Consider the following 26,162-nt stretch of genomic DNA (forward strand, 5'->3'; position numbering starts at 1 on the left):
GAGCAGACTTCAACAAGCAACAAGCAAGGGAAGTAACTGCTAATGGGAGGAGGATGTCACTCTCCATGTGAACCAGCAAGAGAGAAAAACGAGCATTTCCTTGCTTGGTTTCAAAGATCTATGCTAGAAGAAAAATGACAGAACACAAGGGTTTTGTACTCTGCTGAAACCACATGGCAGTAGAAATGTAACAGGTCTGTAGAAGCCTGTAATCAAGAACTTCACCATTTTCAGAAAGTTTATTCTGATTTGGAAAGCAATATAAAAAATGCAAACTTTACATTACAAATAAAGTTTAAAATAAATTTCAAAAGGGAAGAAATTTGTAAATGTTTTTCTGAGTAAGCTTCCTACTTCCTTGTAAAAAGGATAAGTTTTGATATCAATTGGCAACCTGGACAATTTAGAAACCTAATGGTTACTAGTCAAAAGGCTTGAGAAGGGAAAACTCTTAGGCATTGAACTGTAGGAAATTCCATTCATCAGAAAATGTGTCCTTGAGGAAAATAGGCAACCTGCTCCACTGCTGATGGCTTTCTAGGTCCCTAGTTTTGGTGTTAGCTGAAGAAGGGACTGCCCAGAGGCTGGAAAGCCAAACCAGAACATCTGTGAAATTTGTTCTTCTGGGTTTTTCTGATTATCCTTGCATAGGACATGATGTATTTCTAATTGCAACACTGCAATTCTAATTGCAGTGAGCCAGGAGCCAGAAGCTTAGTGCTTTCCAGAAGGGTCCCAGGTGAGTTGCCAAGGAACAGGGAAATCAGAGAAGCGAGGAAAAAACTGCCAGGGGCTGAGGAAAGTGCCTGTCTGAAAACTGTCAAAATGTTTTCCACAGCATGTTTTCATTCTGAGACAATTAACATTTTGGGATAGACAAATTTTATCCAATTTTTCATTAGTTCTGTCCTTGATCCTTCTCCCTACTCCTCCCAGATGGAACCCTAGGATCTGTCTTCTCTAGCTTGTCTGTCTCTCATCCTTTGTTCCGCTGTGTTCTAGGACTTAAATTCCAGTCTTGTTATCCTGGATCAGCTAGTCTTAGTTTTTAAACCCCAGGGGTTTTGTTTCTTATTTATTCCCAATACTCTGTACCAGACAATTCAAGCTTTTCTTAATTTTTTTTCTTTTTTCTTTTTCCTCAACAGCCTATGGATTCATTTTTATGGTGAATATTCACAGCTCTTACTGCTGATTTTTAGACTGCAGTCCCTTGTCTTAATTTCTGCCTCTGGTTGATTCTCATCACTCTTTACATTGTACCTTTCATTATTGTCATGTTTGATCTCATCTTACTCCCTCTCTCTGATCTTATTTTCTCCCATCATCTTCCAGTTCCATTTTTGTTCTATAAATTCTGGGTTGTTTAATTTCCCTCTCCCCTAAATCTCTTTGGACTGTGTCTATCTCTTTGGCCCTAAATCACTCAAATTCAGCATTCAAATCATCCAGGTTCATGCTTTGCCATGGGAACAAATAGACTGTTGAGCTTGAAGAGCACATAAAAACAAATGCACTGAGTCAGATTAAAGCTCTCTCCAGAAAAAATATTTTGCTTGCAAAAGTGCAGAGGATAGTGTATAAGGCAGACTATAAGGACAAAGCAATTAAGTAGTTACACTCACTCAAAATACCTGCTAAGGTCTGTGGACCATCCTGACTCACAGGCAGTAAGTTTGTATTTAAGAGAATTTGATGTCTTTCATCTGCACATTTCTCCTATAATTTTCTCCAGGTACTTTTCTCTGAAATTATTTAGCACTTAGAATATATAAAGGCAATATATTTTACAGCTCAAACTCCAATTCTCATGAAGCAGAAACATTTTTTCTTTGTTTTAAACTTTTTCCTTGATACTTTTACAGGATATTTTTATGACCTTCATTCTCTTTCTTAGCTCTGGTGTGCAGCATCAGCACATACCATAGAATCAAAGAATTGTAGAATATACTGAGTTTAAAGACATCACTCAGGATCATTGAGTCAAACTCCTGACCCTGTGCAGGGCACACCAATAATTGCACCCTATGCCTGAGAGTATTGTCCAAATGTTTCTTGAATTGTGTCAGGCTTGGTGCCATGACCACTTCCCTGGTAACCTGCTCCCGTGCCCAGCTACCCTCTGGGTGAAGAAATTTCTCCTGGTGTACAAACTAAACCTCCCTGACTGTTTCAGCTGTTCCCTTGAGTCCTGCCCTTGGTGACAGCAGTGAACAGATCAGTGCCTGCCCTTCTGCTTCCGCTCAGGAGCGCGTTAAAGAGCGCAGTGAGGTCTCCTCTCAGTCCCCTCTTGTCTTCATATCACAGAGTTCCAGAGGAAATGCTGCCAAGTCTCACTCTAACTGTTCTTATGGATGTGTCACTCACTATCTCCCTCCTTAAAACCTCATGGATTATTTTGCCACAGGACTCTGTGAATTCTTCTTTACTGGTCTACCTTATATGGTTTCCTCTTCAAGCCACCACTGGAAGCAAATTTTTTATGGGAGCTCTTAAACTTTAGCAATATTTTATTGATCATTTTATCTTTTCCCAGAAAATGTCAATTCTTAAACAGCCTTTTCTTTAGTCTATTGAAACACTAAGATGTTAGGACACCTTAACACAGGAAAAACAGTATCTGTTTTTTAGGGGGTCTTGTTTTGTAAGTAACATCCATTTGTAATGTTAATGATACAAGCAATAAGCATAATTAGGTTATGGTACTTAGATTATCCAGACTAACTTTAGTCACCACAATGTAGCTGTCTTATTCAGGTTGGTCTGACAGATTTAAAGGTTCATTAACTGGATGCTGGTGTGCCCAACAATGCCTTCCACTGACTTTTAGAGTTGGCATGCAGATACTCCTTGAATTGCTTATCCCTCTCCACTGACTAGAAGAAGTTTCTGAATATATGGCTTGTACTTGTTATCTCCTAATGTGAAAATAAATGAAGGTAGAGGAACTGAATCCAATCTGTCTAAAAAAAGCAAGTCTGGCCATATGACCAAATCTGTCTAAGCAACTAAAACACAGGAGGGGGACTATTCTTGAACCAGTTCCATGCATGATTTGATGTGTCACAGACTGACAAAAAGTCAACTCCATTACAAATGTACCAGAGAATATCTGGCTTGGCATAATCATTAATTCTCAGCATATGAGATTATGTAAAATAATAATGAGGCTATTGTGTAAAATTCTAGGTACCACAACTTTTAAAGATGTTGGAGAAATTGAGAGAATGATAAAATGATTAAGCATTTAGGCAACAGGACATAGCAAAGAAATTTGGTTGACTCAGTCTGGAAAATAGAGAGGAGAGGTAAGATAACAGCATTTCACTGTAAACCCTATTTTTTTTTAACTAAAAAGAGGGCAAATCAGTTTTCCTCTGTACTTTGTGAGGACAATTAAGGATAAGTGAGCTTAATTTAAAAATATGACATATTTGATTTTGATATTACACTATACTTTCTAAATACATAGAAAAATATTCTTGGAAGACATGTATAACTCCCTTCTCTGGGGGATTTTAAGAACAGATCAAGCCTAAAATTTTCAGGCCTGATCTATAAATACCCTTCCTCAGTGTGGTGTGATGGAGTAATCCATCTTTTAATCCATCTTCCCTCTCCTGTGTTTTAGTCTCCTGTAGTCTGATATTTTTCATTATTATATAACTGTGTTAATTTATTCGTAGTTTTCTCTTTTCAGCAAACAACTGAGGTAATAGATGGAGCTCAAATGTCCATAGCACAGCACAGACAACATCAAAAATTAGGATTTAATAAAATGCAGAATTACCTGAAGAGAATGCCCAGCAGGACTCAAGCTAAATCTAAATGTTTCATTGAACGAAGGCTCTCGGTCATGCCTGCATACCCTGGTTTTCTTCTTAATCACTCTCTTTTGGGTAGAGATATTGACAACATACAGCTTCACATACAGGTCTGGGGAAAAATAGTTCAATGAGTTAAATATAGAAGCTTTTAAATCATCTTTGTTGTTAATGATTTCAGCGGAGGGGAATTTTTGTGAAAAAATTATATTCTACAAAGTCATATTCTGTTCTCACTCACATGGCGTAAAATGTGAATCCCACATCCCACCCCCCTAAATCCAAAGGAATTACTTTGTGTTTATAATACTGTCATTGAAGGGAAAAATACCTTGATATCTTTATCTTTGTATGAAAATATCATTATGAACGTGAGATTTTTGTTTTTAAAAAGCTTTTTCACAAAAATACAATCTTCTACTAGTTATACCTGTTCTTTTATCACCTAGGGATTCATAATTTTCACTAAAGTTAAAAATGGATTAAGTTTTAAAAATAAAAAGTAAATTAAAAAGAAGATTAACTTCTGAGAGTTAATTTGCTTCTAGAAAATGCTTTTACTTTCATTAAAGTTGGTCATAGGAGAAAATAATTAACTCAAAAAGAATCCTGTAGAATATGTCATCCTGGCAAAGAAGCAATTTTCGATTTTAGTGATGATGTTAAATGACTTAAGGTACAACCTACTTAATGTTTTCAAAGTATCATGAAGCTGTTTTCTTAGTGATACCTGGAAGATGATCTGGAGATTTAAATTTGTATGTGATATTCCTGCATTGGAGGATTTCTACTATCAGTTGTTCTCCATCTGTCTTCATTTCCTTCTTTAATGCAATCTTGATTTCACCCATAACCTGTGTTTTACCTGGAAAAGCATAAAAAAGCAACCCTCATTAATGTGAGAGGAAACCAAATGTATCTTTCTAACCTGGAGAGAAGTAAAATTTTATGGGTTTTTTTCTGTTTTGTTTTGGGTTTTGTTTTGTTTTGTTTTTGTTTGCTTACTTTAGTTTTGGTTTTGGTTTGTTTGGGTTTTTTCCTTATAATTTTTATAGCTATACTTACAGCTCATAGTTTTCAGTCAGGAATGTAAAGAAAATATATAGCTTAGATGAGCAAATGGTGGGCACATGCCATACACTTGTATAACTAGATTGTATGCTTCAGAATATATTTGCCTCAGTGGAGCTTTTTTCCCAAGAATAGAAATTTCTCTGGGAGTTATTACAACTCTCATAATGGTCACTGCAATTCACCTTTTCAGAAACATTTACTACAAGACTCTGAAGTTATCTCATTTAAAAAAGAAAAAAAAACATGAAAAGAAGAAAGAGAACTTTCAATGGAGTGTTAAAAGTAAGATATTCAAAGGCAATGAAGTAAGGCTGGTGAAGTCAGCATTTTATTTCACCTTCCTATATACATGGAGCAATATCATTCACACTGTTTAAAGGGAAGGGCTTAGAGTGACCTTTAAAATTAAAGGTAATTTTTCTGCTTATGTGGGTAGAAATACAGGGCCATTATTTCTACATTTTATGCATTCCTCTGTAAATCAGTTCAGAGATGGAGAGAAGGCACAGAAGGAAATGTAGACAAAGCTCTTTTGCCTTTGCTCTGCCTGTCCTCCCACAAGCCTTTAGAGAAGCCAGGCAGAGAGGAGCAGGGCTGCATCTCCTAAGTGCGTAGGGGCGTGGGAGCAGAGCATCCTCAGCTCACTTCTCTCCATACTAACATCATCTCAGAGTGGGGGCTGTGCTTCTAAATCTATTGTCCTGCTACTGAAAATATTATTTCACCTTTCTCTTCACTTTAGACATCAGTTCAAAAGAAATCAAACCATAAAGCAGCTGGGATTCTTTGTTACATAGCTTCTGGTGCCAGCAGGATTTAACACTTTACTGGAAATTCTAGAAGCTTGTGTCAAGATGATGGAAGGTGCAAAGCAACTCTGCAGAAGGTAAACAATTATGATACATGTGAAGAAGGTTCTCAATTAAAGAGTGTTAAGTTGCCAAGTGGCATGTAAAGATTACTTCTTGTATCACAAATGTATAATCAAATTTGAATAACACCCTCTAAAATGACAGCTTCTTTTTCACAGATGTAAATTCTATTTTTTTTTTCTACTTAAAATAGTTTGAGAGATCATGAGTAAAAGTGTAATAAGAAATAATCACAGCCACAAACTGGCCCCCAACTCCCCTCACAAACCAAAGGTAGAATTTAATTTAGTTACAGTCCCTAATAAATTTGTAACTCAGTTTCAGCTGAGCCAGCACTTCTATTATTTCTAAGGTGTGAGAGGACCCTTTAGGAGGCAAGTAATTCTTTCACAATATTTAATAATCACAAAACCATTCCTATAGGTTTGAATATGCAATAATAGCATCTTTTCCTGCTACATGGTTGTGCAAAGATAATGAAGTCTTCATTTTGTGATGCCAGCAGAAAAGATCATTTATAGCTGGGATCAAAGAAGGAATGGCCAACAATGTCCCTGTTATTGTTCATTATATCCCTATTGTTATAATGTCCTTTCCCTGAAAAGAGTTGAGTTTCCATTGGTCCCATCTTGGTTAAACTGTGGATTTTGGATGACTTGAAAGAGATACAAGACAAAATTATAATGCCTTCTTTTCTCTGCAGATAAAATTCTCAAACCATGGATAAAGATGTGACACACCTGAAAGGTGTTGCTTGAATCTGAATTTGTGACCAGTATTGGTTCTTGCACTGACTCCCAGAAACATGAAAAAAAGCCCAGCATGAAAAGTTGTAGGACAAACCTAATATTAGTTTCAGGCTGTTTTTAGTGAATCACAGGCTTTTCTGGAAAATGTACATGGTTTATTTTCTTGATTCCCTCTCTGTCCTTTAAGCTCTATTTGCATTAGTTGTTAGGACCTCATCTTGATTGCCTTAGTGCCTCCTTTTTCATTTGGGTGTGCATTAAGCTTAAGATGAGATGAGCTGGTTTGGATGCCACTTGTGATGTTGTGAGACAGAAAAAAAGGATATATTCTTCCAGCAAGTTATACTTAAATATTCCAACACTATTTCTCAGCATCTGGGAATTTTCCATGGACTATTCTATATTGCCAGATACTCTTTAGGACAAGCAATCCTGCTTCACCATTTAAACATTGTGGGGAAAACAATGATCTACAGCTGCAAACACATGAAGCATAATAGCTTTATTGTACTTCCATACTAATTTTCATTTCTCCCACAGCATGTGTGAAGGAGCCTGAACACCAGGCTTATGAAACATTGCACTAAAACAAATAAACTTTAGAAACCACCAGAGTTTTGTAGACTCAGAAGGGATTCCTATTCCTTCTATTGCTTATCTTTTTCCCCTTTCTCGTATATAAGTTCCATACATCTTTCCTTTGGTGGGTGAACAAAAATAGAACATCTGTGCCTTGTTTTGTGGAGTTGATTCTTTAGATGAAAATGAGAGATACAGTGATGAAGAGAATGGTTAATAGTAAACCATCTTAGAGCTGGTGAGAGTTCACAGTGGGCTGAGCTGGACATGAATGTGTCATGAATGTTGTGTTTGGTGTGACAGAAATAAACTTCCTCAGGGTGTCGTGGGATTGGATAACCTCAAGAGTTGCATTAGTGGGAATAAATCAAAATATACATCACCCAATCACAATATTTTGCCTTCTTATATAAGTTTAGAAAACATAAATCATAAGTGATATGAGAATGGAACTGATTGCAGGTGTTTTGATACACTGGATGATGATAAATGCTACAATTCAACTCTGAAAAAGAGATAGTGCATATCTTTTCAGGGAAGTACTAATATGGTTTCCCAAATAAATGAAAAACAATTTTTAACTCGAGTAGTAACATTTCCCTCAATCAAAATTATTTTCAGATGAAAAAGGTGCAAAACAGGATTATCACAGTGGCAAGGAACCAAATAGTAAAGCACTAAAAAATTACTGTCAAATTTAGCTTAGGAAACAAGGAGTGAAAAAGAGATGCTCTACAACCATGTGCTAGAGTAAAAATTAAAAAGGATAAGAGTTTTTAAAGCTGAATTAGTGTGATATTTTACCTGTTTCATATGAATCAAACACACACTTACTAATATACCACAAGAAGACCACAGTCATGCACAGCAGCATTGTGTTCACCTTTGCAACATGCCACCTGTAGGCAACCATTTCTTCAATATATCTATATCTATACAAAGGATTAAAAACATTTATGCTTGTTTTTTTTAATGACTGCGCACCTCTTTTTAGGGGACCATATTTATTAATTATTTATTAACAATTAAAAGGAGGTGGTTATTAACTAAATTGCTGCAAGGTATTTTAGAAGTCAAGGAGTTTAAATTTGCTGTAGTGATGGCAACACCAAAGCTGTTGTTCTAGTAGAACTGTCACACTTTGCATTGTGAAAGGTTAATTAGTTTTGCTATTAGTTTTAATTGACTGCTGTTGTAAATCACAGGATGTGTCATCTGCACTGTTGTTGTCAATTCCAGAGATTGATAAGTATGGATTGTGCTCCCATTCTTTTTTAATCAAATGCCTGTTGTCAAACAGAATTACCCAAGACAGAAGTAAGTAGCTGCCTCCCATCATTCTGTGTTATCAAGGCTAATTCAGCAATGCATTAGATGAGCAAGTAAACATTCCTGCAGAATGGCAGGAATTTTATTCAGTTCAATTGTCCAAATGTAAAGTTCTGAGATAATTTGCACTTTTATCTTAGAATAAGTTGAATGGCTTCCTGATGTTGACTATGTATTTTCACACAGATTTTCACATAGATGGTTAATGTATGAGTAGGTTAAACTTGGAAATTTAAATATGAGATGCCTAAATGCTGCTACTTGATAAACATCATACTTGAGTAATTTCCTGAGTGGATGCCAGATGGCCAGAAAACAGAATCAGGAAAATACATAAACTGACATTTTGTTTCATAATTATGTATAAATTGGTATGGGCTCTCCTGTTCCAGAAGAGTGACTGGGGGGTGCTACAGCAGGGGAATTAAACATAAAATACAAGGGAAAAAATTAACAAATATTTCCCAGCATTCTTCTTTTCAAATGAGGCTTATAGATGAAAATATTGTTTATAAAATAGGTAGAAAATGGAATCAGACACTTTATCGTGAAAGATTTTAAATCAGAGGAAAATCTTTCTAAACAGTTCTCAGTGCTATTGGCCTACTGAAGAGATGCATAATCTCCTTAGGTCTTTATCTGTTTTGATACACTGAGAGATTATATTAATGTACCACTGAGGGCTCTGTACAGTGTGTATTGATACAATAAAGGAATTTTTTAGATGTACTTAACTACTGTTTGTCTCATAGGTATTTAATGACTTGGACTTGGATAGTTATGTCTAACATGGCGTAATAAGAAATAATATATTCCAGAATAAAACAAATAAAATACTCCTATGTAGCTGTATTTCTTAAAGAAACAAAATCTTGTATTCAGCTATATGTTTGCAATATTGAGAGAGTCAGAACGTATAGTAGCATGTCATAAAATCTAAGTAATCTGAGATTCCAATCCATGTCTCGAAAACTTGAATTAAAAATGGATAAAATTACAGCTTAAAAATATGGGACATGATTAAAGATAATAAAAAAGATGGGTTCTGTCACAAGACCAATGTTCCTTAGTAGCTTTCTGATCTCAGATTTCATCTCTCAGAGATGGAGCTAATAACATCTCTTCGAGTTGTTTCGGTTCAGTAACCAAGACTGGGTTTTCTGTGAAGAGAGGAATTTTGATCATGTCAACACAGACAGGGCTTTGGAGTGTGATCCCAGGGGAAAACACAAAGTCTTAGGAAGGCTGATGAGGACCTTGCCACTGTCAAGAATGTCTCCACAGTAACCCATGAAGCTTGTACAGACATAATTTTCTGTCTAACACACTGCTGTTGTACCAAGAAACATGTTTCTGCTGGATTCCTTTAACACTATTTTAAGAATCAAATGTTCGTCCTCCAGCAGACAGCTGTGCTTCAGAAAAACAAGATAACATGATCCTATTGCAATAAATAATTCAGTATTACTGCAAATAATAGGCTCTATATAGATATATATAGTATATACATTTCAGTATCAGAGCTAAACAACTCCAGCTGAAGATAAAGCAAAAGTATTCAGTATTATTTTAAACATACATGTATCAAGAAGTTAAAATGCCAGCCAAAAACCTTCCATTCTTTTTTTAAGCAAATCTTTCTCTCTCTCTCTCTCTTTTTTTTTTTATCATCACACAAGTTACTTGCAGTACCAGCTGTTTGCATTTATGCCTTTTGTCCTCTTGCTTGGGCATGAGCTACTGGCAAAGCTTCTTCAAAATAATGATTAATAACCTTTATAAACATCACTTATCAATGTTGGCTCCAACATTTTCTGTCCTTATCTTTTTTTTTTATTTCCTTGTTTTTGTCTTTTACTTTTTGCACATGTATTTCTTTCCCTATGAAAATTTCCAGTTTTCTTTTGTAGGCTGGTTTTATATTTTTTTTTTTTCTGCAGTGAGAAAAATCAGACATCTAATACAGTTTTAACAACCACTTCCTCCTGTCTCAAAGTGCTTTAAATACATTTGGGATCACTACCATGGGTTTTTCTCAATAAATATGAGGTTGAATATATTCTGAAATTTGTTGCTCCTCTCACAACTGGATACTCAGTTTGCTCTGGACAGTGCAATCAACAGCTCATGGGACAAACTAAAGCTCAGAGAAAGGTTGTAGATAAATACAACTTTCTGCTCTGAAGAGGAGCTAGCTCCAGCTGCTAAGGGTCCCTAATTTGTGTTCAGTCTTCCCTAATCTGCCTGTGGAAAGGCTTTGTGCTGTTACAAAAGAAGGGCTGGGTGTTGTTATGATTTATTCTGTCCCTCCCTCTGGGAACAGGGATGCTCTGTGGTGGGAGCAGACAGGAACCCAAGGAGCTCCTCTCTTTTCTCCTTCCCCTTCCTTGCCTTGCACTGTGCACTGCTGAGGACAGGCTGTATATTATGAGATGAGCAAGGAAGGTCTTTCATTAATATCTCCCAGTGCCTGGGATGTGATGCACGTGCGATTGTGTAATGGGGGAGAGGAGCAGAACTCAGCAACTTTGCTTGCAGCAAACACAATTTACAATTTAGTGGGCACTGAGGGTGGCTGAATTTGAGGCTCAGGCATATGAACAAGCTGACAGCTTTACATTGTGACTCTCAGACCTAGCAGGCTCACTGCCAAGAGAAATTTAAATATACTTCTGCAGAAATTTAGCCTGCATTCCCCAAATCCTTATTTTAAGTAAAAAAACAAAAGAAAAACAAAACCCTGTTGTATGAAATACATTTTGAAAACAGAGAAAGTATTTTGCCTGTTGAGATGTGGAATAGTTCCCAGAAAAATAAAAAGTAAGCTCTGTTCCATTTATTGGTCATTCTATGTGTGCCCCTATTTTGTAGGTTTTATTCATCATTTTGAAAGATAAAAGCAAAACAAAACAAAACAAAAAAATAAATGAAACCAAAACTCACTTCTGACTGTACATTGATACCATATGTAAAAATTCTTGATCTGAAGTAATGTGATGTGTGGGAAAATAACACTGATACTTTGCAATATGCTGAAATATGAAAAATAGAGACATGTACCAATCCACTTTCAACCAGCTTTAATTCTGTTGTGTGACTTTCTAAAATGTTGCAGGAAAAGTGAGGTGGTGGGAAGAATATAATGAAGGAATAATGTTTGAGGAGGTGAATCTGATTAGAGTTTCACTAGTATCAGAAGTTGCCCAAGCCAGTAACCTAAATGACAGTATTGGGGATCAGAGCCTTCTCCAGAAAGATTTTTTTTTTTCCAATAATCTAGCCAGACTTGTCCCTGTACCATAGAGATATTTGGAATAAATGGAGGGAAAATAATGAGACCTGTAAATATCAAATGTAGGTGATCAGAGATCACTCCACAGGCTGATTTCAACAATGAAGATGAACACAGGATACCTGTATGCATTTGACTGGTAGCAGCTAGAGAGAGAAAGAAAATGAAGTGAGGGAAGTCAAGATATTTACACAACTCATAGTACCTCCTACTAGATTATCTCTTATTTATAAATATCTTCCACTTCTGTGGAAGGGAATTCTTGTGTTTCTAAAGTGATAATTCTATGAACAGGCTCTCTGCACTTCCCTCAAATACCAGGTTTCCCCAAAATGTATCTCTGATTTATAATTACAAACTAATGACAGGGTTATTCATAAGGAGATGTTTATGTCTAATGCAAACTCCCTGAATTTTGTAGGCAGCAGGGATAATACCTTTTTAAGCTTTTGTTTTTTGGATGGATAAATGCCCTTGGAGGTAATTCCTGCATTTTTTAAAGTGTTAGTTGAGAGGCAAATTAACGGCTTTCATTTGCAAAACAGATTTTTAGCCAATGAAACTAGGCTAAAAGTATCAAAATTAAATATACAGCTCCATAATTTTCCATAACTTCAGAGAAAGCTAAAACTTGAGAGAAAGCTAAAGTGATGGTTGAAATTATTCTTGTGGTTTTAATTGAACTTCAAAGATAGGTGCAGCCTGAATCTGAAAGGGGAAACTGTGCAGTCTCAGAAGGAAAAACTCTCTTCAACCACCTTTGTTCCCTTTCATCCTCACCATAAATCACTGCCCAAGTCTAAATATCTATTCATAGTCTTCACAATTTTAGCATCTTACATAATGAGACATATCAGAGGCTGCAGATTCAGTTGCATAAAAGATGGCTTGCCACAGCACATCTGAAATTTTGATGATGAAAAGCACACTTTGCCCTGGCTTTTTGTATAAAAAAACTTCATACAGGGAGAAGAAGAAAACTAATGCTGTACATACAGAGCAACCTAAACCTTGACTATTTAAGCTTATTCTACTGCAGCTTTACCCAGGAGAAAATGTTTTGCTAAAGGGAGGAAAAAAATTGCAAACTGCCTGAAAAAGTCTGAATTTGACACAACAACAGTTCAGTTAAGTATTTGCACAATGCTACAATACTCTTTGTGTAACACAGCATAAATATGTTATTAAAGTAGGATGACTGAGTCTGCACTTTTTTCCCATGTCAGTATGAGAACACAAAATGGGTCTCACCTATACAAAAACAGGGAGGATTTTGTTAGATTTGCTTAGGTTCTCAATAAAAAATGACAGTTTTTAAGCTACTTTCCCTCTCTCACGATAAAGACATTTTTTATCTTTTCTTAGTTTTGATATGAAAGATTTTGAGAGTTCAACAACATAGTCTGAAATTACAAAATCCCTTCTGAGACAGCTTTCACTTTCTGTGTCAAAATAATGAAAAATTTTACACCTGCTCAATCTGAATATACATATGAAGTTGAATATCACAACAGATTTATTTATTCATTGTGTCAGCTTGATTTTGAGAAATTAGACATTCTGGCTTGAAATGCTGGAAAACCTAGGAAATGGATGAAAGTCCATTTGTCTTATGTTAAAATACAATGGAAGTACAATTGAAATAATATAAGCACTTTAAGGGGAGAAAAATGAGTCACGTGGATGGTAGCAAGAGATAATGGAAAATGTCCTTAAAGATATAATAAAGAGGATAAAATAATTAAAAATACAATTCAGAAGTCTTATGTAGCATAATATCAGGAGAGGAAAGACTAGATCACCAAGTGGGTTTTACATTTATTGTATTCATTTTTGGGAATCCAAAGAGAGACAAATAATTTGAACAGAATATTTTTTTACTTGCAATGAAAACGAATATTCGCCAACCTAAATTGAAATACATGGAGTGCTTAGAAGATGCTGTAAGAACAGTGTATTTCCTAAATAAAACCAGCTAAAAATGAAACCAATTACAACAAAATGTTTGCAGGTTGCATTTGCAAAAAGTAGTTTTCTGTTAGGAAACCTGCTGACCACTCAGAAGTGGGAACAATGACATGAAAACAAAGTTTATTTATATAATGTCTCTGAACTTCTGGGTCAGGCAGAAGCAAAAGCAGTCATGTTGCATTTGAATGTAAACCCAAGAACATGTTGCATAACAGGAATACCTAGGAACTTCCCTATTTGCTTTGGCAGAGGGCTGTTTAAGCAGTGATTTTTCATTCCTTGTAGTGTTTTTGATATATAGTCTAATGAAAACAACAACAACAACAACAACAACAAAAACTTTAAAGGCAGATGGATAAAATTAAATATATGTCTTAAGAGAATTTATTTTGTTAGAAAAAAGAAATAGAAAACTAGTTCAAAGGTAAAATTCTAACTTCAGGAGTAGATGTTACCTAAACATCTAATAATCTAATACAGGCTTAGTTTTACTAGACAGACTGAAGTTTTTAAAAGCAGTAATCAACCTGAAAAAAAAAAAAAACAACAAACCACTGTTTTCTGACTTAAAAGGGCAAACAATAGTATATTTTGATATTTTCTCTTTGTCATAGAGCTGTCCTATCACAAGGATGCATGCACAGTGAAAAGGACTTGGTGTAAGGAGCGCATATGATGTGGCTTCGTTTGGAGAGTGACTCATCGAACATTTACTGCACAGACAATAAGCACTGAGCCTGCACTGTTAGTGCAGTGGAACAAGCTGTTTCATTTCACAGCTTGGCCAAGTCATTTATAGCCCACAAAAAAATTACTTAACACATGGTGGCATATGTAACTTAATAAGGCTTTCTTTGAGAAGGAGGTGGAAGATGGCATTTGTATACACAAATACATCCATACACATACCAAACCTAACACAATATGTTAGCACTCTTTTGTGCTATAAACCTAGTAGGCACACTATCATGATAGCTGGAGATGAAAATTTTTGGTAAGAACAAGCCTATTCACTCCTCACATCATGATTTCCAGATTCCCCCTCAGATTTATACTGCAGCTCTGAGGCACTTTCAGTGAAATATGCTTAAAGTCTTGCTCATACCTCCCTGGAGCTACACACTGGAGAGCACAGCCGTGTGTGCTGCACAGCTTGGGCACCAGAGCAAAGGCTTCTGCACTGACTGTTCATGTGGAAGACAGGTATGCTCTTATATTAATAGATTTCCTTTTGCATACTTACATTTCCTGGTGCAGTGCTAGCAGCTCACTGTTGAGATGCTCTTTCTCTTGCATTAAATAGGAACGATTACTGAAATTATTGTTGCTAATAGGACTACTAAGTGTAAGAGATGTTGCCTGTTCTGTGTGACAGTAAGAGCTGTGATAATGCTAACAAAGCTCATTGTGACTAACATAGGAAAGAAAACCAAATCTGTCTTCCAGGACCATCAGAGCATTTTGGGGCTGGCTGTAGAGAACCTAGGAAATTTTAGCATAAGAATGAATACTTGTAATCTCTACTGGGATTCTACTACCTGCATAATCTGCCCAACAGAGCAATGGAGGATGATCCTTTCCATTAATCAGGATTAATATAGAATCAGCTCAGTCAAAACTAAAAAAAAAAAAACAAACTGTTAATCCAAATTTTGTTCAGGAGAGATGAACAGATATGGTCTGCAGAGCATTCCATAGTATTATTCAGAGTTCTATAGTCTGTGGAGGACTGATGCTTGAAAGCATCTTACAGTAATATGGGCATAGTTCCTAAAGTTGCCAGTCTGGAGAAATATCAATTTACCTTTTGGCTCTTGCCTGGAGTTTTCTATTAAATGCCTTTTTTTTTTTTTTCAAGTTTTTAACCTTCCACCAGAAATCCTTACAGACTAATGTACCTGCATTTTGTTGGAATGCATACTTTACATTTTCCCTCTCATTCGGCACTCAGCCGAGCCATTATTCTTTATTTCATGCAATGCTGGTTCCCTCAAGCTGCTCTAACAGACATCCTAAAGTTGGTATTTCATTGCACTGTTGAACTGATGTGTATGGCTGAGCTCCACAGAGATATCTTTGAATAAAAAATATTATATAAAAACCTAGAGCAGAAGAAAAAGTACAGGGACAGCACAGCACTTATGCAAATCCACTCACAGATTTGTGATGAAGACTGAAATGATGGAAAGAAAAAAAGAAAGGGAAAATGTAGTTCTATTTAGAGTGTTTGTGAATTGGTAAGAAAACAGTTAATTGGAATTATATATAACATAAAAAACAATGACAAAAGTCAACAGTTTAATTCCATGTTCCAGGTGGCAAAATGATGCTACAGAAGAGGTCACAATATTCTGTAGAGGTGAAAATGCCACAAATGTTTCTGACTTTCTGAACTTCCATGGGAAATGGGAGAGACAGTCAAAGTTCTCTCACAAAGAAAGGTGACCTGGGAATCATGGATTTTAGTAAAATAAAAGGGCCTAATATTCATTCATGGGAGAATATGATAGATTTGTAGCAGAGATGATTTATAGTGCAAGACTGAAAATTTTCAATAGGATCACCTAAAATATTTTTTCAGGACTTTTTAGAGAAATAAAAAGTCAGAGACTGATTCCTTTCAGATGTTGGGACCTTTCCCTGGCACCACACAGAAAAGAGGTAATCCCATCTTGGAATCTGAGGGTGTTTCAAATAAGGGGGTTTGAAGCTATGATTTCATGGCCTTCATCTGGATTTTATATCAATTCCACCTGCAAATGGAAAACTTTTCTGATGAAAGTTTTCTCAAAATGATGTGCACCAGAAAAGGTGAATAAGAAAACACACATAGGTTGGTGTTTGTATCTATCTGGCTCAAAAACTCTCTCTCCATTTTCTGAAGGCACTGAAGCATACACCATCTGTCTGTAGATAAAAAGAAACTCAACTATTTTGTAACTAATTGAAAATCCTTTTCTGCTCTGGGCAGTATGCATGCAGTGGAACTTTTATAATTAGCTGAATCTTTACAATAATGAATACAAAGGAGTATCTCATGGAGAGCTAATGCTCTGACATCTCCTGTTGATTTACTTTCTGGCAACTGAAAAAGCTTAGTCCTGTTTTGAGAGTTAATACTTCATAGACTTTATGCACTGAGGCCAACCCTCATGATTTTGTCAAGAATCTCTGAGATTTAATACTGCTCTTTTGAAGATGACTGTTGAAGTCTTTCTCATAATTTACATTTAAAAATTAAAGCTGTGCATATGGGAATTGAAAGTAGGGTTTTGCAAGACTTCACAAACAGAAAGTACAGCATAGATTCTTTGCATGTTTTTCAAAACATGCCTGGTGAGTTTGGAAATGTAAAATACCTGGTACATGGAAAAGAACCCAAACTATTACTGTTATGTTCTCATTATTAATGCGTAATAAAGTATAGCATTGCCTTTGCAATCATCATCCATTAATATGATGCCAATACCTGAAGAAATTGCACAGCCTTTCTTTACAATTTCAGTGAATTTAGAACAGAAAATAAGGGGGGAGGGATAAACTAAAAACAAAGACAGATTTAGGAAACCAGAACATATATTTTCCTGTATTTTTTACTTATTCAAAAAGAATTTCATACTGGAGAGAGAAGATTGAATAAAAATCCGATCTACAGATTTATTAAACCTCCAGTTTAGGCGTACATAAACTGAAGAAGATACTTTCCTCCAAAGAGCCACCACAAAAGGAGTCTTGATGAAGTAAAGAATATTTAAAAATTCTACAGCACTGCCTTTTTAGATAACCTAAAGAGAGACACAATATGACTACTGAATATCTGCTTGGAATTGGCTCAAACCCAAGAAAACACACTGTCCCTTTGGGTAATATTGATGAAGAATGACTTGCCAAGCTGGTGCCTGCCCATGGTTAGATACCACACCAGCTGAGATACTCAGCACCACCAGAGAGAGCCTTGCAAACAGTAAAGTATCAGATCAAACTCCTCCTTTATCATCACATAGAAGAACCAGTGCCAGGTTGAAATTTCAGTGCTATTTGTGAGCAATTTTATGCCCAACAAATTTTTTCTGCATCTGTCACAAAAAACTGTCTGTGATGTACATTTTCTCACAGAATAGAAATCGCTTAATTCTAGGCCATAAAAAATATTACCAGCTGTATAAAATCTCAGAAATAATTTTAACTGATAATGGACATGCAAAATATTAAATGATTGAGTACGGAGGGAAAAAAAAAGGATTCAAAGACTGATTCAGGAGTTCTCATCAGCATTTGACAGTATTTAGTGATTGAACAGATTTTTACTAAGTTCCCAACGAAAGTAAGAAATCACTGAGAACATAGGCATAAAAATAAAGGCAGAAACGTTTAAATATGCAAATATTGAGGTAGGGATATAGATCAGTTCAGGAACATCAATAAAATCACTAAAGATCAATTCAGATTATGATCTACTGTAGGAAGGAAATGTTTTGCTAAAATCTATGAACTTTCTCAAATTCAAATTATGATATCTGGATTCATCATGTAAAATTGACCTGTTTTTTCTTCCCTGAGAATAGGATCAAGTTGTCTATCTGATTTGGAAAATATGACATATTCATACTCATATGAATTTAAATGGACTTATTGATTGGTGGTAGTGCTAATTATTTCTCTGTTGTGATTATCATTGTGAAATACAGGATTTCATGGCCAAAGAAGCTGAAGACCTTGTTTTATCTTTGAAGTTATTTTATGTTTATTTGTTTTATCTTTGATGCCCAATTTTACCCTCTCCTGACCACATGTACCACAAGTCCCCTTGCATGAGTTTTCAGAAGCAAAACTTTGGGATCCATTGCCGAACCTCAAGTCTCTGAGTGCTGTTAGATTCATGTTCCACTCGGTGTTGAAGTCATAAGGTCTCTCTGTTGGTAGCTCTTCCAAAGAGAGAAAAGCTTTATTTACCAGTCAAATCTATACATTTTACTATCTTCTTGTCTGTAATTTGAGCATTGTAATTCAGGTGAGCACCCATTTAACTTCTCTGGACATTTTCATTCCTCCTCCCCAACATAGTTTGGCTGCAGGAAAGAATGCAGACTTTTAAGTCCATGATTCTGACCAAGGACCATCATACTGATGTGGGAGACTGCAAACTTGCTCCTGAAATGGCTCACAAGGCTCTAATTATCCTGTGCAAAGCACTCAACTTCCAATTTCAAAATAAAATCCATACAATAAAATTCAGTAGCACAACATAAACAAGCTCTACATTAAATAGAGCTTAGCCTGAGATGCCCATTATTCTGTAAGCTAATAGTCACAATTTCCATCAAAAACTCAAAATTTCTATCTCAGACCTTTTGTGATAAATAATTTCAAGAGCTTGCACTACTTCTTCTTTGAAAAATTTTTGGGTTTATCCCTTAATAATAATAATAATTCTAGTTGTAGTTAGCAAACCCCTAAAATTTAGAAGGGATAGTGGTCTGTATTATATGTTTACAATCATTATTTTCACCGAAATATAAATAATTATAAGTAGTACTTCCAATCAGAAAGGTGAGGCAACTACAGTTAAAGAGAGTAATGGCAACTAAATGTACATTGGTAATCTTCATTACTTTTGTAAACTATCCCAGAGAAGCACATAGAGGCAAGAAGATAATGAGCTTTCAATTCATGCTGAATTCACTGCCTTCTTCCATGTGACATATAAGCTCCAGCAAAGGAGTATTTTTTTTATCAAGAATGCTTCAAGAAACATAAGGCAAGTCTGCTACCCCACTGAGTACTGTGCTTTCTGATTTTGAAAGCTGTTTGTTATGCTTTGAAAACAGGCACTAGTAAAGGCAGAATTAGCTCCTCTGCTGTCAAAAGACAAAACTGGTGCAACTGGCATTGACCAAAAAAAAAAAAATTACTGAGTTTTCCTCAGTGATTTACCGCAAAACCATCATCCTTTCAGAAAAAGAATGTGCAAAATAAACAACCTGGCTTGGATTTTTTTTTCTGTTATTTAACAATTTTGGTTTTTTTAATAACCCCTTATTTACAAAGCCTGTGATCAGATATTCCAGGTTTTGTTGTCATTAGGGAAAGAAAAGAATACATTAATTGTAGGCAGTTGCAGCAGGGAACATCAAGCAATTACCCAGGAGGAATTCAACCAGCTCAGTGATTATGAAAAACACTATGGAGTTTTAATAAACAGTTGAAGCAGATTGCTGCTTTAAACACTTTCTGATGAGATGTTCTCCTAAAGAAGATTATACCATCCTCTGCACCAGTCTAGCTGAAAAGATTGTCACCTGTAACTAATCACCAAGTCTTAAAAAGTCATAAACAGGCACTGGTGGTGAAAGAGCTCTCTCCAAATTCCTGCTTACTGCTTCCCACACAGTGTCCCTGATTTCATCTCCTGTAGCCATAATGTTTGTACAGCTGCCTAATGAGCTCGTTGGCAGAAAGGATCCTGCCCACTGTAACCTCACCCCCTCCCTGCCCCACCCCAGTGCTTTGATTTTGGGTTAGTCACCTAACCTGAATCAGCACACGCCTTATGCCACCATGAAGGGAGAGATGAGGTTCAGGGAAAGGAAAAATGACATTTTACAGAGATAATGCTGGTTTGAAGTGTGCTTTATGAAGCAATTGTAACTGATAGAATGATTCACAGAGCAAAGGACTGCTGCAGCACTCCAGTCCAACCTCACACTCACAGGGTTAACTTCCACATTAGATGAGGCTGAACAGAATATTTCTGTAGAGTTTTGTAGAGAAAAACTTTATTTTGTGTGTTTTAGTTTGGTTTGTTGGTTTAGGTTGCTTTTTATTTCCCCTTTATTCAGTTAGAATTTCTTTTTCTTCAGCTTGTGAATGTTATCTATTTCCTATTTCTGACTGCTGAGTTCTGAGAAGAGTCTGGCTTCATCTTCATCATAATAACAAGCACCCAGTGGAAGGGAAGAATCCTTTCCTATGACCTGCTCCCTGCATAGTTAATTTTACAGCCCAGTTTGCAAGTAATAATTATCACAATGACATTTTCTAAATTAATATTGTTTCAAGAAAAATTGTTGCTTTCATTTTACAAGTGACCTTCTTGGAAAAAAAATCTGATTTGAAGAGTGTTTTAATCTCTGTTTGGAGCAGAACAGAGTGGAGACTGCACATTTTGCCATGAAACCATGAAAAAAATCTATTGCTTTGTGGGAAAAAGACATTGCCTCCAATGCCAGGACTTTCAGTATTTTTAAAATTGCTTTGGGCACCAATTGCATGTTTTCATAGTTTTGCTCATTTTAAAGAAGTCTAAAGAATATTGAATCTGTTTTGTGGTCCTTGCATTATTTCCCAACTGTTTGAAAACAAAAAATCTCTTTTTATAGCACATCTGTTTTACTGTCAGCAATAAAGAAAATCTGCCTCAGGAAAAGAGCTTTAAATATAGCCGTGGTGCTATCAACAAGTTAGCACAACTACATGAAAGCAAGTCCAGTTCATTCCAGGGTTTTGCTGCAGGAGATAGAAGTCAGCAGTGCCATAGCATGAATGCAAGCTGAGTTCTTCATTGTTCCTTTTTTGCTGGAGGGAGCTGGAGAGCTCAGATGCATTGGATACATCTTTCTGTCTGATAATGTATGGCTGGGTGTGCTCCATATAAATTGAATGTTGGTGGTGAATCCCAAAGTTTTATAATGCTGGGCATGAGTGTTCATGAAGTGTGCTGGACTCAGCTGAACATGGAGTTTATCTAAAGACAGCTTGGCAGTTCTAAGTGAGCAGGTTGGGTTCTCTGGCCCAACTGTTAGTCTAAAATCAAAAGAAGGAATGTAACAGCCTGGGAACACCTCAGAGCTCAAGGACATTTCAGTCCCTTGTTACTCTTCACAAGAAAAATCTAAAGAATGAAATTTATGCTTTTCCTCACTCTTGTTTTGACAGACATATGCCAGATTTCATCATGGGCTACCCACTCCCCAAACTTTGAAAGTCTGTGCTTCCAAACAGGCCCATGGTGTGGAACATTAAAATTATTGTATGACCTCCGACAAGTTCCCACATCACCTTTGTCCCCTATTCTCCAGTTTCATCTTTGCTCCTCTAGGAGTCCCAGAGTTTGTTATTCCAGCTTCCCAGCTGGTGAAGGATCCTTTTCTTCCTTCCATTAACCAACAGTGAGTTAAAAGTCTAAATACTGGTGGGTTTTCAGCCCTGAAGAAATCACTAAAGTATTTGAGAGTAAACTTTCCTGAACTGTCAATATTATTTCCATGCCTCTCCTAAGGCCTAATTTTAAAATTATATGTTATGTATATAGTTCAAATCTGAGAAAGATTGAACTGCCATTGATGATAAATATTAGTGATGCTGTCTAAAAAAAGAGGAAGTTACTTATTCTATGTGTTGTGTTTTAATATGATCTACTTGTGTTTTCTGTTGTGATTTTTCCCTCAAGATTGTAACAGATTTTGACTCTGTCTGCTATGATTCTTGGTGAGCTACTATGATGTGAGCAGGGACAGACCCACTATCTCCACAGAGGTACAGGACCCAGAGAAGAGCTCATCTGATCTCTTTAGGCATCCAGAGCTTCTTGCCAGGCCTGTCACAGGTCAACAGGGGAGCCTGCTGTCTGCTAACATCTTTTATGGGTGAAATTCTTTCCTGAGAGGCAAAAAAAACCTAGGAGGCATTCAGTAACTGTAGATCTACAGAACTCAAGATACAGTGAATCAGGAATGTTCCTACTTCTTTCTAATGAGTTTTGTGTTAATAAATGAATCTATGGAAGAATTCTACAGGATATCATCTCTACAGTGCTGGGTTTTTTGGGGGTTTTTTTGGGTTTTTTTTGCTATTTCCAGGGAGATTTGGAAGGTGGAAAGAAGAGAGAACTAGTATGGGGTTTTCCTCAAGAGGAACCAAAAGAGAAACTTTTGCTAAATTGCTAAATTGATCACTAATCCTGGCAAAATTCCTTTCGCCTTGTTAAAAAACCAACCAACCAACAAACCAACAAACCAACCAACCAGCCAACCAACAAACCAACCAACCAACACAAACAAACAAACAAACAAACAAACAAATCCCCAACAAATCAATAAAATAAAGAATCAAAACTAAAAAAAACCCATCCCCATCAAATTGGTTAGAAACACTGAATTCTGAGTAATGAAAATACTAAATTATATAAATGCAATTAAATAGAATTAGTACTTGCTATCTGCAGATGCACAAAATTGGTAGATTTTTGACCAGCTTCAGTGTTCATCCTGGTTCTCTATAACAATTATCTGTCTATGATTTCAAAATAGTTATGCTGTATCTGAGTAGAACGTTAACCCAAAATTTCTCCCCTATTCTATTTTTCATGCCCTAATTAGAGCCTTTTCTAACAAATAAAACAAAAAAAACCCCAAATTGACACCATCTCGTGGTTCTTGTTAGTTCAAGATAAATATGGAACTTAACACTCCAAATGGTAATTGCACTTAGTGTTGAGCACAGCAGTCATTTTAGAACTTCAGACCAAATCAAATTAGCATTTTTTTCAAATAAAGTTAAATGTGCTTAAAAGTTACTTCTTGATGCATTTAGAATAATGTTTTACAGTGACTGTCATCTAACATCTGTTGGACATTAGGTAATCCTGCTACTAGGATTCATCTGTCTGAGTGCTGCTGTCTTCATCTGGGGGATTGCTCATCTAGAATATAGTTGGTTTTACTTGCAAAGAGAATTCTAAAATAGGTCAGATTGATTTTACCTTCAGATTGGTTATTTCATTCCATTGATTATAATTTTTTTATTTAAGTGGCTGAACCTCCCATAAATCCCATGATGAAATTTCTCATTGTATTACCTATTTCAGAGGTCCCAGCTGTAAAAAGATATTGAATTAAGGTTTTTTTTATGTAGACTAGACAAGACTCTAAGTTTTTAATTAGGTAATTAACATAGAACCAGAATGAGTAAGAGACTGAAATAAAACTTTTTTATTCAGCTAAATGCCCAAACTACTTAAGCAGGTCCTGCTTGCAAAATATTAAATATCAGATCATAATTTTCCTTATCCTTTATTTAAGATTCTAAAGAAATTTCCAATGAAATCACTAATCATCAAGTTATTTAAAATGTTTATAACATGGAAGACCATTACAATTGACAGGTAAAAGTCAATTGTAAAACTGAATATTAATAGGATTTGTTGCCTTTTTATATCAGAGCCACTATGCAACACAGGTCTAATCTTTTTTTGTTATTATCCATTGCAGTTAAAAACAGTGATGTTCATTCTCCAGATAATAAAAGTTAATGAAACAAAAGCAGTATTTTGAATAATGAAGAACCCCACAGACACAGATGAAGCATTTCTTTCAGAACCCTGGTTTGTTTTTTATTTCCAAAGAGGTATGTAAAAAAACTATTAAGTCATAATATATATATATGTCCATATGTATGTATATATCTATGTGAGATTCAGTAACTTATATATGTGTACATATGTCTATATATACATGCATGTGGTGGTGACTGCATTTCTATTTAATATTTCTCTCTTCTTTCTCTGCTCTCCCTACCACATATCCACTCCTCAATAAAATTCATACTCCTGACATTTGCATATGGTCTCATTTGCATCTTAATTTGGGCAGAAGCATCTTTTGATAATCGGATCCTAACACATGTGTATGTATATATGTTCATTTGTTCAAATGTAAGCATATATATCATTGAAATAGTCTAATCCTAGGAATCTACCTTGCCTCAGCACAAAGTATTTGCTTGTTGAACCAATCCAGTCTAAATATTTGGGCTCAAATTTAAGATCATGAAGTTACAGTTATGTTAGTTAATTTTAAATTGCTTATAACGGTTTTGATCCTACCATGTAGCATTACACAAATTTTCCACTTGAAATGGTTCATAGATCCTACCTTCCCTTTCACAATTTACTGCAATAAAAAAGGAAAAAAGACCAAAAAAAAAAAGCCACTAGCATCAGTACAGAAACCAACTAGAGGAGCAAAAAAAAATTACATAATTTGGATAATTCTCTGAAGACAAGACAGGCTATCTGACTTCCAAAAAGTTTGTGTCACAAAGGATTCCTTACATTTATGTAAGCAACTTTCTGAAATACAGTTCTGCTTATTTAAGGTAAATACAGTACAGTGAATCAGCCCTGTGATAACCTGGGGAGTTAAAGATCACCTATAGAGAAGGACAAAAATGTTGCTACTCTAACTAATAGAGTAAAAGCTGTTGAGTCTCAGCTCAGTGGACAGATTTCCCACCTTCAGGAATCATTTGCAGAACTTTAGTTGCTCAGTCATCTAAATGCTTCAAATATAATTTTTCTGCATTCTCCAGCACCACTCCCGTATTTTTCACATACCTAAAAGTTTCTCATTGTGTGATCTCTCTTCTCTCATGCCAATATTAGGCTGCTGAAATTTCCATGGCTTTCATGAAGTACACCCTGACCTAAACTGTTGAACATTATTCATACAGGCCACTACATCTATTTGGCTGTGTTATGTCATCTGTGTGTGTCATGACCATGTATAAATATTATATAATTCATACAGAAGTGAAGCAATGTTTCCTGCACAATGCAATGAAATATATTAATTTATTTCAGAATTTATTGCAGTACTCAAATGGGGCAGTACTGAATTCCAACAGTAAAACTTCCCTTAATTCGCTGAAGGCAGTCTCTCCTTCAGTCACAAGCATCACTTGAATTCCAAAACCTGTATGGATAGGTGAGGGGAGAGCAGTGGAATGTTGCTTACCAGACTTCAGTAAGGCTTTTGATGTTATCTCCCATGATATCCTCATAGACAAAGTCATTAAGTGAAGGCTGAACAAGTGGAGAGAAGGCTGGTGAGATGGATGGAGAATTGGCTGAACAGCAGAGCTGTTGAGCTTGGGGAGATGGATGGAGAATTGGCTGAACAGCAGAGCTGTTGAGCTTGGGGAGATGGATGGAGGATTGGCTGAACAGCAGAGCTGTTGAGCTTGGGGAGATGGATGGAGAACTGGCTGAACAGCAGAGCTGTTGAGCTTGGGGAGATGGATGGAGAACTGGCTGAACAGCAGAGCTGTTGAGCTTGGTGAGATGGATGGAGAATTGGCTGAACAGCAGAGCTCAGGGGGTTTTGATCTGTGGCACAGAGACCTGGCTGAAAACCTGCAAACAAGCAATATCCCACAAGGGTTTTCATACTGGGTCCAATCTTGTTCAACTTATAACTTAGATGAAGGGGTAGATATTTCCCAGCAGGTTGGCTGATGACACAAGGCTGGGAGGAGTGGCAAATACCCCAGAGGGCTGTGCAGCCCTCGACAGGCTGGAGAGTTGGGCAGAGAAGAACCTTCTGGAATTCAATGAAGGCAAATGCAGGGTCCTGCACCTGGGGAGGAGCAGAGATTGCACCTGCTGGAAGGCAGCTCTACAGAGAAGGAACTGGGG

General features: G+C 36.2%; 2 protein-coding genes across 41 annotated transcripts in view; one reads left to right on the forward strand and one right to left on the reverse strand.

The window, feature by feature from the left end:
• Positions 1-26,162, reverse strand: part of PCLO (piccolo presynaptic cytomatrix protein) — a 324,118-nt gene that overhangs the window by 5,799 nt on the left and 292,157 nt on the right. For all 7 annotated transcript variants that reach the window (XM_077179156.1, XM_077179155.1, XM_077179152.1 and 4 more), the window contains 2 exons: positions 4,555-4,689; positions 3,791-3,936 (listed from right to left, as the gene is read on the reverse strand). In XM_077179156.1, coding sequence (XP_077035271.1) covers positions 3,791-3,936; positions 4,555-4,689 — 281 coding nt within the window. The remainder of the gene's footprint in view (positions 1-3,790; positions 3,937-4,554; positions 4,690-26,162) is intronic.
• LOC143694170 (uncharacterized) overlaps positions 14,413-26,162 on the forward strand; it is a 42,290-nt gene continuing 30,540 nt past the window's right edge. For 18 of the 34 annotated variants that reach the window (XM_077179163.1, XM_077179169.1, XM_077179181.1 and 15 more), the window contains exons 1-2: positions 14,434-14,893; positions 23,959-24,094. In XM_077179163.1, coding sequence (XP_077035278.1) covers positions 24,025-24,094 — 70 coding nt within the window. In that variant the 5' untranslated portion in view covers positions 14,434-14,893; positions 23,959-24,024. The other 16 variants (XM_077179172.1, XM_077179175.1, XM_077179176.1 and 13 more) reach the window with 10 other exon arrangements.

The sequence above is a fragment of the Agelaius phoeniceus genome, chromosome 5 (genome assembly GCF_051311805.1).
Source record: "Agelaius phoeniceus isolate bAgePho1 chromosome 5, bAgePho1.hap1, whole genome shotgun sequence".
In the NCBI taxonomy this organism is placed as follows: Eukaryota; Metazoa; Chordata; class Aves; order Passeriformes; family Icteridae; genus Agelaius; species Agelaius phoeniceus.